Genomic DNA, 12,047 nt, shown 5'->3' with positions numbered 1-12,047 from the left:
AATATAATTTTCTACCATATACAATTGAATGCACCTAGCTAACAACAACTTGCTTTGTTCTGGTTTCACCTCACTCCAGTCTAAACTAACTGATTTTATAGGTAGACCTAATTTACTACACATTTTCATTTAAATAACCTGAAAATATTCTGGATTATTAAGGCTAATTTTACTAACCACTCTTGCTAAATGGGGTAAGCACACTTATGTTCTCATTTCAGAGTTGTTCGAGTAAATGATTCATTATAGACCGTGTGGACAGATCAGTTGTTGTCATGATTCATTAAAATGAATCTGTTCAAATGAGTCATTAAGTCACGAATTGGACATTAGCGGACGTTGACGCGTTGCGTGCGAATCGCGACTGTTATTAGGACATCGCAAAAGATTTGTCAACACAGAAAACACTTCACCACTGGATAGGATTTTCTTTTTGTTTACTAAAAGTGTGGTTTATGTCAGCTGCACGTGCAGGGCGCCTGTCAGAGAAGATGAGGTGACGTTCTTTTGAGCACTATTCACACCCAACGGTTATTCAGGAAAAACATTCTCCGAATGAGCCTCGTGAAACATGGATTCGGTCTTACGAACTTTTAGCATTGTGTCAGTTGATTTAGATTATCATGTGTGAGGTAGAGAGAGTGCAAAGACGGTGCTTACTTTCTCGCGCGCACGAGGGAGGAGCTCTGCTTGTTCTGTCCGTCAGCGCAGCATTCGTCTCCCTCCTTCATTTTACAGTCGAATGGTGGCTGGCTAGAACGGCTCCAGGTTCAAAGGTCAATAGGGAATGGATTAATCTGCATTATTTTTTTACCGCGTTATTTTCTCTCTCTCTCTCTCTCTCTCTATATATATATATGTATGTATGTATGTATGTATATATAAATGTGCTAAACAAATGCATAAATATAATGTCAATGTTCTACTGATCTGCTCTCTGTTTTCATCATTACAGTCAGTGCTGCTGAAGGGTCTGATTCATCTTCTATGGGAAGTTCTGCTTATGGTTCATTTAGACCATCAGAAGCAGACAGCAGGTCAATTTTTGGATCATCACATTCCGGAGGTTCATCTCTCGTTAGCAGATTAAAGTCAGGGCTCCTGAAACTATTTAACAGCATAGAATTCATACCACCAATGAGTGAGTGTCTTTTGTTTTATTTAGCTCTTTCCACCTATAAAGTACATTCTGGTGACAGATTACATTTTTTAAAACATAAGATGTACAAACGTCATATTTGTTTTAGACCAAATTAATTATCTTTAAATAGTGATTGTGGCATTTCCCACATCTCCCACATGACTGTATCTAATTACAATCATACACACACACACACACACACACACACACACACACACAAAAACCTAATTTTACAGAACATAACTGATTTTTTTCAGGTTGCTTTCTTTTATTTTATATTGGAGTCACTACTGTAAATACAAAAATATACTGTTATCTCTAAATTAACAACTCAGCTATTATTTCACACATTATTGATGTTATTACACACATTGCTGAGTATTGTTCTGGCTTTCGTTTGTATCCCGTGTTTTTCCTCGTTGCTGGCTCTGTTTTTCCCTGTCGTTGGCTTATTTTCTAGTAGATGTCTTTCTGTGTTCTGCATTGCCTATCTGTGTTTTTGACCCTGGACTCACTCCTTGTTTTTGTTTGTTTGCTGCCTGCCCTGACCATTGCCTGTATTTTTGACTACTCCTTGCCTTGCCTCTTCTGATTCTGCCTGCTGGTGTTTGACATCCTGCCTGTTTGACTTCGCTCTCTTTTATTAAAGCTTGCTTTCGGATCCTCAGCCTTCGTGTCCCAGTGCAGTATGTTACAATTTAAATAAAACATTAACAGTTTGAAGTCACCGTTATGGAGATCAGTGTTTGATTTAGTTGGGTTCTTGACCCCTTTAACGTTAGTTTTTTGTCTGCTGTAACCACGAAACATGGTTTCTGGACATGCGAACCTCTGAAAAAAGAGAAAATAAATCCACTCAGATTAATTGCATCAGTGCAATTAAATTAATAAATAATTCAAAAGAGAAAATGGGGACATTTTTTTCATAAATTCTACATAATTAAAGTATTTGGATAATTTTTTTATATTCATCTGTCAGTGATTATCTTGACATCTGTTACTTTGCTTCATGTATTTATGCAGTAGGTTACTTTATTTGTTGGGGAACATGTTTGAGGCGTTTATTATAAAACTTTCATTCTACAGCAATTTTCAAAACTTTTCTGATTCCATTTTCTTTTTCTAGTGAGTGGAGATGACACATGGTCTCTGCGAAGTTCTGCTTACGGTTCATTGAGATCACTGTCAGAAGCAGAGAAATTGTTAATTTACAGTTCATCACCTTCCAGAGATACGAGTTAGGGGTCTTAAAAATATATAAAGGAATTACCACCAAACTGTGAGTGTCTTTTGTTTTATTTGCCACTTTCCACCAATACAGTACACTCTGCTGTCACATTACATTTTATTAGAGCAAAAGAGGCACAAATTCCATTTTTTTGTTGCAAGACCTGTTAGATATTTTAGACAAACTTCATTCTTTAAAAGGTGATTGTGGCCTGACATACCACTTCTTGACCTTCTCAACAAATAAACTCATACAACATAATCTGTGAATTGATATTGAATTCATTGTAACAGTTTTTCTCGATTGCTAACGCACAATTCGTGAAACAATTCACCATTTGTACAAACCTCAAACTGTCACATCAAAATCAAATATTTCTGTCAAAAAAATATTTTCTTTTCTAAGAATCAAACTTTGGCCTCAAATGACACAAAAAACCTAACAGATACACATACTTCTTTCCTGCCTAGAGAACACTAGTGAGATGATTTCATAACACTGTGACAAATACCTTTTTATGTCTATTACATTACACAAAAAGAGTGCAGATGCAGTAAAACACAACATCCAAGAAACAACAAGAAAGCAATGTAGCTGTCTGAAAAGGCTTTACAAATAGCTGAGGAAAGAAGGAAAGTGAAAGGTAAGGGAGAAAAGAAAGATCTTTTGAACTACTCGATTTAAAATCTTCCCGGTCTACTGACATCTGCTTTAAACATAACAATGTTTAAAGCAATGCGCTTGTTTCTCTGGCGCATAAGGTCTATACAAGAAAGATATTAATGTGCCATCTACTTCTGCTTCATTGACTATGCTAAATCTTTTGATTGTGTGGATTACAACAAAATATGGCAAGTTCTTAAAGAAATGAGAGTACCAAACCACCTAATCTGTCTCCTGAGAAACCTATGTCAGTCAAGAAGCAACAGTTATGGAACAACTTATTGGTTTAAAATTAGGAAAGGAGTACGACAAGGCTGTATATTGCCCCCCTACTTATTTAACTTAAACGCAGAGTACATCATGCAAAACTCCAGGCTGGAGGAATCAAAAGCCAGAATTAAAATTGGGAAATTCTGGTGAAATTGTGCCAAGTGAATCAGTTACAGTGTGTTAGCAATCGAGAAAAACTGTAATTACTGAATAATTTTCAAAAATGTAATAATTTGTTTATAAAATACTTTGTTTGACACATTGTGGCTAAACCTGTAACATGATTTTCCTCCCATTACAAAATGTGGACTCTTTCTACATGTTGTGACAAAAATAAAAAAATCACCTCATCATTTTCTCAATTTTTATACAAATTGTAATATTAATATTTTTCTTTATTTTTGAGTAATATAATTTGATCTTGGTAGTAATCAAGTATTATTTGGTGGAAAAATAATGCATAATCTTTGGTACTGGTATTTCCTCCATGTACTCACTGTAGTCTCTACATAATTTTTAGGGACCAGTGAACATGAATTGAAATGTTCTGTTTCAATTTTTTTGTTTCCACAGTGAGTGTATAAACATAATATTTGTGTATAAACATAATTAGCACTCCAAACATTATTCTGCTGCTGTGTGAAAGTTTCCTCCAATGGCTTTAGTAAATCACTGAGAGACAAAGAAAACGAATAGCAGTTTTGTTCAGCAGTTTTTTAATCTGATGATTTAAAATATTTTTAACCTGAGACTTTGTTTTCTGGTATAAAACTCAAAATGTGTTTCTAAGGTCAAAGTGGCTCAAAGATATGGCACAGGTCACACATATACTCAGCAAAAAAGAAACATCCTCTCACTTTCAACTGCTTTTTTTCCAACAAATTTCTGAGCATGTGTAAATATTTGTATGAACATAAAACTGAGATGTAAACTGAATAAATTCAAAAGATATTTGATGAACAGAAATGGAATAATGAGTCTCTGGGTCAATATCAAAAGTAGCACTGTCTCAGGTGTCTTAAATTACAGACATTGCAGTTTATTGCTCTGTTCACATCTGCAGTCCTCAAGCCTCCTGCAGAAGGACTATGGCACATTCACACATGCGATCAGGACATTGGCCATCATTCTCCTGGTGTGTTTTAGAGTTAGTAGAAAGGTCTCTTTAATTGTCTACCGCCTGTAAACTGTTAGTGTCTTAAAGGCTGTTCCACATCATGTGCAATAATTGTTTAACAAGCATGAAAAACATACTGAGTTAATTTATAATTTGGTGAGATAGTTAAATGGAAAAAATGTTAATGAAAAACGAAGCAGCATTAGTAACAGTAAATGTGATGGTAACTGTTCTTTGGTCTTCTGACATCTTCAGATTCCCAGAGTCTCTTTGGTCACATGACATCCGAGCAGGACATTACCCACACACACACACTGAGACAGATCGCCCACTGAAACACACACACACTCAAATCATCAGTGTGTGTCACAGATCTGAAGATATCTGAATGAATGTGTTCTGGAATGGAGATCCCACCTTTCTGAGAGCCGATCCATGACGCTGCCTTCATGGCCACAAACTGCCACTCGACCTGCTGCTCTATTTTACAGCCGTATAACCAGATCAGAGCCAGGAGAGTGGCCCATACTGACCCATCCACCTGTGTACAAACCATCATCCACTGCATTTGTTACTGGACACTGGACACAATCATCGCTGTCTTATTATTTCATCACATCTCTCACCTGTGCTGGTTTCTGATTGGTCAGCTCATCCTCCGTCTTCCCAAACACATCAGCCAGTGTGGCGTCCAGCTCCCAGCAGCCTGACGCCTTCTGGAGAGAAACCAGCTGGAGAAACGGGTCCTTTGGGGGATCAGGAGCAGCTGAACACACAAAATTAAGTTAATTAAGTTAATAACCATTGTGTCCATCTCGTGTGTGTGTGTGTGTTTGTACTGTATATACCTTCATTCATGCTTTCAGAGTCTGGCTGAGCAGTCAGGGACGCCTCAGTCTTAGAACCACAGCGGAAGAAATTCCGAACCTCTGCAAAAGACAAATAATGATCATTAACCATGAGGCGATGCTGCATGTGTGTTTCACATTTAGTGAGCTTTAGCGACACTATGTATTCATTGTATTACTTGTCATTAATCCGATCTTCTGTTCAGGTCCAGTCACTTAAAAAAATAAAAAATCAAGAAACGATTAAATTAAAACTATGTTTTTCTTACACTTTTTAGAACAAAAATGAACTATAACAACAGATAGAATATTTCCATTAAAAAAAAATGACTACAGGAGGACTTTATATTATATCTTAAAACCTGCAGCAGTTTAAATGCCCGTTCAAATGACTTCAAGCCTGTCTGCCGCTCTCATTTCGAAGTTAAGTCAATGATTCCTGGTGGTGTTGGTAGGGAAATGTAAAAAAACAGTAACTGTTCCTGTGGAAATCTAGATAAATAAAGTTGTATATCAAAAAGCAGCCGCAAGTCATGTGAAAGGGCCTTTCAGTGATTTATCCTCTACATCTGAGAATGTCTGGTTCACTTACCTTCTGGTTCAGTAGGTTTGCAACAGGCAAAGCAACAGGCAAAGCATATTATTACAAAAGGAATACCCTTCTTCAATCGGCGTGGTGGTCCAATACCTTAAATTATGACAAAAATAAGTGTGACTAAAGTTCCAATTCAATCAACTTTTGACTGGTAGTGTGTATCATGACATTACAAACAAATAACAAGCTGTTGCTTGTTTTATCACATCTTGCTGCATCAGGGCACTTCCTTGATAAAAATCTGAAACACATTTTGTTTTTCCAGTTAAAAGCGATTTATATACTCACAATTAGAGCACAGACAGTGTGTGGGCACTCTTCTCTGCAGCAGGGGTCCTTTCACAGTCTGTCTGCAGTCTTTATTAATGGCAATGAAGGCTGTATGAACACTGCTCACTCCTGCCTGAACACTGAGCTCCACTATCCTGCTCCTGATGCTCTCAACATCTGCATCACCTGACCTCTCCTTCTGCTCCAGAGAACGGATCAGGGTCCGAGCCGCCAGCTGGTGGATGGACAACCTGCAACAACATGGAGGAAAACTGTAAAAACTGTTAACTGGGAATTATTGTTGGCTTAGAAAAGCAAACAGCTAACACAACTGCAAGTGAAAATCCCAAAATAATTAAATCGAATATATTTTATTTAACAAAACATAACAGTTGTTATGTTGGGGATAAAAGTAATGTACTACCACATTATATTACTTATTATAAAAAGAATAAATTATATTAACTTTGGAAAGCTGATTCAACAACTAGGAAGAGAGCACTTTTCCATTATTTCTGTCACTAAATGAATTACTTATTTGACAAAGTAACTCAGATAAAGATGCACAGATATTAATTCTGGCTAGTAACAATAAGCCGATAATTATTTTCACGTTACAGCTGAAAACAACTAAATGGCTGATATTAAAAACATCTCAGGTTACGACTGTAACCATAGTTCCCTGAGAAGGGAACGAGACGCTGCATCAATGATGCTTTGGAAATGCTCCTGTGTGATTGCGTCTGAAGCACGTGTGTCTACTAGTCCAATGGCAAGATGGAACGTCACGACCAGGAAAGCATAAGAGCTCATCCAGAATCGGTCCGCGCTGCTCCGATGCATCTCGAACAAGCCTTCTATCAACAATCGCGGATGTGTCACTACTGTTGATGCTTTGCGAACCTACATCGGCATACAAACATGGCTCGCCGTAATTTGTATATAGACGGAGATTACAATCGAGCTGCTATTAGCTCTATTAGCTGCTATTTCAAAAATGGTGGTCACAAGTTTCTTGTTGGTCACGGTAACCCCGCCCCCAGCCCCTGACGCAAGCGGTTCTTACTTCTAGCCCAGCAATGTTTTGGTGCTACTTACAAACCATTTTTCCTGGTTCGGAGCTGGTGCTTTGTGTGTCGAAAGACAAAGAACTGATTTGAAACTTGGCTCTGGCTCCGAATCAGCACTCAAACTGCCTTGTTGGAAAAGGGGTATGAGTATGGCTTATTCTGTGATCTAGATAACTCGTTATGAGGATCAGGAAAAAAGGGAAGGCCCCGTGGTGGAGGTGTCCAGTATACTATGCATCTATATTATTATATTATCATGTAAAATTTAGAGGTGAATTGGTCTAAAGCAGGACTGGAGCTATTGTTGTTAGTGTTTGTGTGTGTTACCCTGTTTCCTCAGTTGGTTTGAGGCAGAAGTGGAGCTGGTTTGTTACTGGTTGATCTTTAAGACTGTATTTGACTGTCACTGTTCCCTCAGAGCCTCCTGAACTCTATGAGATAGTAAAAGATGACAGAATAATGAATAATAGCAAATGAAAAAAGCGAAAATATATGTGCTACAAGGTGTTTTCTGGTCATCGCTATTTAATCAGCTGAAAAAATAAGCAAATGATTCATTTAGAAATTTTTTGAATTAATGCATCCAATTAATACATGAAAAAAACACACGCTACATCATCTTACCTCTCCTTTAAGTTGGGCGTAAATGAGTGACCTTTGACCCTGGAAGAGCACATTGATGGGTGGAGACAGTGTGTCAACAGTAATGCCATCTGGAAGGGTCCAATCCACAGAGATATTAACCACAGCGGGCTGCAGCGCAAACCTGAGGGACTGCATCACCTGATATAGTTTGAAGAGAAAGAGAAACCATTGAGACATGTGACTAGGAAACATTTGAGCCTGTGAAATCCAGTGGAGAGCTTTACTTTGGGCTGCATGGGGTCGGTGCCTGTGATGAACTGAGCATGACCATATCCCTCCCTGGCCATTCCTGTGATGAGGGCGGTACTTGCACCCTCACCAATCCCGAATGAGAAACACCTGAACACACAATAAACTCTGTTAGTGTAAGTGATGAAGATATGAATGATGGGAAGATCAAACCCAGCAGACCTTTACCTGTGAGAGTGAGCATGATGTTTCACCAGATCCAGCACCTCTTTAGTGTTAAACACCTCTCCATCAGTGAAGATGAACAGCTGAAGAGAGGAAAATATCTGATTCATAAGCCTCGTTTATACTTTAACACCAGTGTCAATAGTTGAGGTGATGTTGTACCTGTCTGGGGTGGTCTGGGTAACAGGGCTGACTGTAGATGTGTTTTAGCGGCTCTAAAATCTCTGTGCCGCCCATGTCTTCTGTCATTTCCTTCACTCTCTTCAGAGCCTGATCCATTGTGTCCTGATTGTACTCGACACTCTGACTGCAATGAAAAAGAAAAACATCTCATCTCTTCTGACACATTTCTAAACTGAGTATCTCTGAATGAAGATCTAGTTACTAACGGATAGAAGGACTCAAATCGAGAGCCAAATTCATAGATATTGAAGTAGCATCCCATGGGCAGACTCTTCAACAGTAACAGCAGAGTGTCCTATAGAGAGACATGGACAGAAAGTCAGTGTGAGATCAAAATTATTATTTTTCTCAATGCACATTCCTGATTTTATTGTGTACAAAGAAAAACATGGTTAATCTCTTTAAACTTTCATCAAAACATAGGGTTACACTTTATTTTACAGTGCCGTAGTTACATTGTAATTACTCAAATAAGTACTGAGTACTATTAATTAATAAAATAAAGTGTTACCAAACATAATAGCTTGCTTTTCAAATCCTTCTTACTTTTTAATCCCTTCCCTCCAACCTTGTGACTGGAGTTTGATATGAAGCACAGATGGATAAAATACAGACCCAGATTACATTATTTTTCCTCGTTAAATGTCCTGTTTCCCTCAGAAATTTCACAAAATCTTACTTTTGCGCTTTCTATGCGCGTCTGTGCTCCTGTCCCATTATGCATCATGTCACACATACTGCCTGATCTGTCAATCACTAAAACAAACTCTCCTTGTGTTGCCAGTGATGACATCACTTCCTCTGGGAATTCTGGGTACAAACTTATCATGACCACTGGGTCCCTCATCAGAGAGCCTGAAATATAGAGAGAGTCAGTGACAGCTTGATCACTCAATCCCATAATCCCAGTGAGCTGCAGGTCATACCTGATGGGGCAGTGGCCACTCCTGCCTCCACTATAGCAGAGGGCTGATGGGTATCCTGATAGTACACAAACAGCTCAACATCCTTATCAAACATGTGACCAGGACTCAGATTCACCTACACACATAAAAACACATGCATCAAACTGCTGTGCTCACACATCCAGATAAACACATGAAGACACACAGTACCGTCGCCTGAGTGTGATCAGAGTGGAGGAACACTAGAGGATCCAGAGTGCAGCTGGACTCTAGTTTGGAGATGGGCTTTGGAGAGCTCACATGGACACTGAGAGTCAGCGTGTAGGGAACAGATCCACATCCTGATGAAATCTCTGAGACTATCCCAGCAGCTGAACCTGACACACACACACACACACACACACACACACACACACACACACACACACACACACACAGAGTGTGTTAGAATCAGCTTCTCTCCACTAATAAAGTGTGTGTCAGCAGCTGCTGTAGTACCTGCTGGTGTGTATCGGGGGTTGAGTACAGCCGGCAGACAGAAGCGCAGCGAGTGGTCGGTCTGCACAGCGAGCTCGGTGACGTAGATGATGGTGACGGCAGCGCTCTGACCCGGCGACAGACACCCGACACTCAGTCTGAACACATCAGGACTCTCTTCGCTCTCTTCCAACAGAAACGCCTGCTGACCCGAACTCACAGCGTCATCATAACGATCCCTCGCCTGTGAGACACAATTATATTACATGGTGCACAGTAAAAATATATGCAAATAAGCTTCCAGCGGACTTATATTTGGACTCACGGTTTCTCTTTCTTGCACCTCTGCCACAATCTCCTGCTCTCCGATCTTGGCACTGAAGTGGCAGACAGCAGCATCAGCAGGCAGAGGGAAGACGAACAAGGCCTCCAGGGGGCGCTCTTCCTCATTCACATACTGCAGAGTGGAGGAGACTGTGGCTACATGATCCTGAACCCGAACCTCCACTGAGATGCTCTTCAGAGGCACTGAGTCACACAAACCAACAACAACATCACAAATACAGCAGAAGACTCACATTATCATAAACACTATAACGTCTATACAATTCAAATTTCTGAGTTTAACACTAGAAGTCCCAGAGAGCAGCCATTTGGCTTTTCTACCTATAAAACCCGCAGGACAGCCGATGGGCTGGAAGTCTTTAGGCTAATATCCTTAATCAGCTGTGAACAGTTGCTTTTGTTATGTAAACAATGTGGGGCCATGCTGAGCCACTTCAAGGAAACTTGTGTTTCACTTTGCCATCTTAGGGAGAAATCAACACACATGTTTTTTTTTCCTTTGTTGCTGAGATCTATTGACAAAAATAGTACAAAATAAAATAAAGAAACCAACCATTTGTACACATATTTACAAATAATATTAAAAAGTGAGTGAGTACATTCCAGAAATCACTCACAATCCTGGCACTGCCTGGCAATATATTATAAATACATTTTGTATATATTCATTATATATTAATCTTATATTTGAAATACATCATAAGTCCATTTTTAAAAGTGTTTGAAAGATGGGTTCAAGTGTACTACAAGTGGTAACTAAATACATTTTTCTATACAGAGATAGTATATTAAAAGCACATTTTAGTTCAAATTCATGGTGTCTCAAAATAGCACAGTTGAGTACACTTAGATGTTCTTAAGATTATCTTAAGAAGTACTAAAGAAGAGCTTTTAGTATATTAAGTACAAAATAAGTGCACGGAAATAGAGCACTGGACATTATGGAAGTGTAAAAGTGTACTAAAATAAAGTGTATTTTACTGCACTTTTTTTCACCTGGGTAGACACTCCAACACTTTCCGTTTGCATTAAAATTATTTTTATTACCACACTGGCAGATATCGATCATTTTACTTTAGTAAAATGCACTTAATTTAGATCCCCCCAGGAAACAAGACTAAATATCATATATAATTTTCTCATATAGAAAATCCATCTTGATTTAAGATTTTTTTTTTTTAAATTTACTTGAAATAGGATAAAAAAATACTTAGTATGAAAAACATTTTTGCAGTGTGAATGAGTGAGTTAACTTTTTAAACATCACTTGCACTCCCTCATTTCAGGGTTAACATACTCAGAGTTTTCACTTAACCTCCTTTCTGAAACCGGCCCATGGTCAATCAAGTTCTCTGCTTTTAGCAGCCCTCCCTCCCCCACACATACAAACAAGCCACCAGCAACCATTCACACACACACCCCCAACCCCCCTGCAGATTGCTCAGGTAATGACCATATTTACACATGAATTGATGCTAATGATAGCCAAAAGACTAGCCAGTTAGCATCCACTTGGCTAAAGGAGGGTTACAAATCTCTGGGACTTCTAGTGTTAAGAAAAAAGGAGAACGGGATGTCACGTGTAAGACAATTTGCCCCACATGATATTCATGAAAACACTCTTATTGCCCGGAAGAATATAACTTCTGTTAAATCTGCATTCAAATTCATATAACAGAGTATTACCGAGATAAAGCCGAGATAAAACTTTCCTTCATATTAACAGTAAACAGGTTAATTCATACCTAGCTCATTTTTCTTAGACAAGAGACCGTAGTTCACCATTTTCACCCTCCGTTAGACAAGATGATCGACTTCACAAGTTACCTACAGCTTTTACAGAAGTTTTGAGTCTTATCAGAAGACTCATTTAATG

General features: G+C 38.7%; 2 protein-coding genes across 3 annotated transcripts in view; one reads left to right on the top strand and one right to left on the bottom strand.

Annotated features, from left to right (window-relative positions):
• Positions 1-3,871, top strand: part of LOC137015595 (uncharacterized) — a 76,338-nt gene extending 72,467 nt beyond the window's left edge. The window contains exons 8-9 of the mRNA XM_067380643.1: positions 956-1,141; positions 2,268-3,871. Coding sequence (XP_067236744.1) covers positions 956-1,141; positions 2,268-2,383 — 302 coding nt within the window. The 3' untranslated portion in view covers positions 2,384-3,871. The remainder of the gene's footprint in view (positions 1-955; positions 1,142-2,267) is intronic.
• Positions 3,872-4,035: 164 nt separating this feature from the next.
• LOC137015389 (von Willebrand factor A domain-containing protein 5A-like) lies at positions 4,036-12,047 on the bottom strand. 2 transcript variants are annotated; one of them, XM_067380313.1, is made up of 19 exons: positions 11,917-12,047; positions 10,152-10,354; positions 9,848-10,070; positions 9,560-9,726; positions 9,371-9,485; positions 9,124-9,299; positions 8,651-8,739; positions 8,424-8,568; positions 8,265-8,344; positions 8,072-8,186; positions 7,827-7,985; positions 7,530-7,633; positions 6,151-6,383; positions 5,860-5,955; positions 5,447-5,482; positions 5,268-5,348; positions 5,046-5,185; positions 4,837-4,960; positions 4,036-4,750 (listed from the first exon to the last, which is right to left on the bottom strand). In XM_067380313.1, the coding sequence occupies exons 1-19, from the start codon at positions 11,954-11,956 to the stop codon at positions 4,671-4,673; spliced, it is 2,406 nt and encodes an 801-aa protein (XP_067236414.1). In that variant the 5' UTR covers positions 11,957-12,047; the 3' UTR covers positions 4,036-4,670. The 2 variants fall into 2 exon arrangements, with proteins under 2 accessions (XP_067236414.1, XP_067236415.1); XM_067380314.1 differs by having other exon boundaries at positions 9,848-10,028.

This window comes from Chanodichthys erythropterus, chromosome 24 (assembly GCF_024489055.1).
Source record: "Chanodichthys erythropterus isolate Z2021 chromosome 24, ASM2448905v1, whole genome shotgun sequence".
NCBI classification, from domain to species: Eukaryota; Metazoa; Chordata; class Actinopteri; order Cypriniformes; family Xenocyprididae; genus Chanodichthys; species Chanodichthys erythropterus.
Note: the sequence above shows the minus strand (reverse complement) of the source record. Positions and strands in the feature narration are given on the sequence as shown.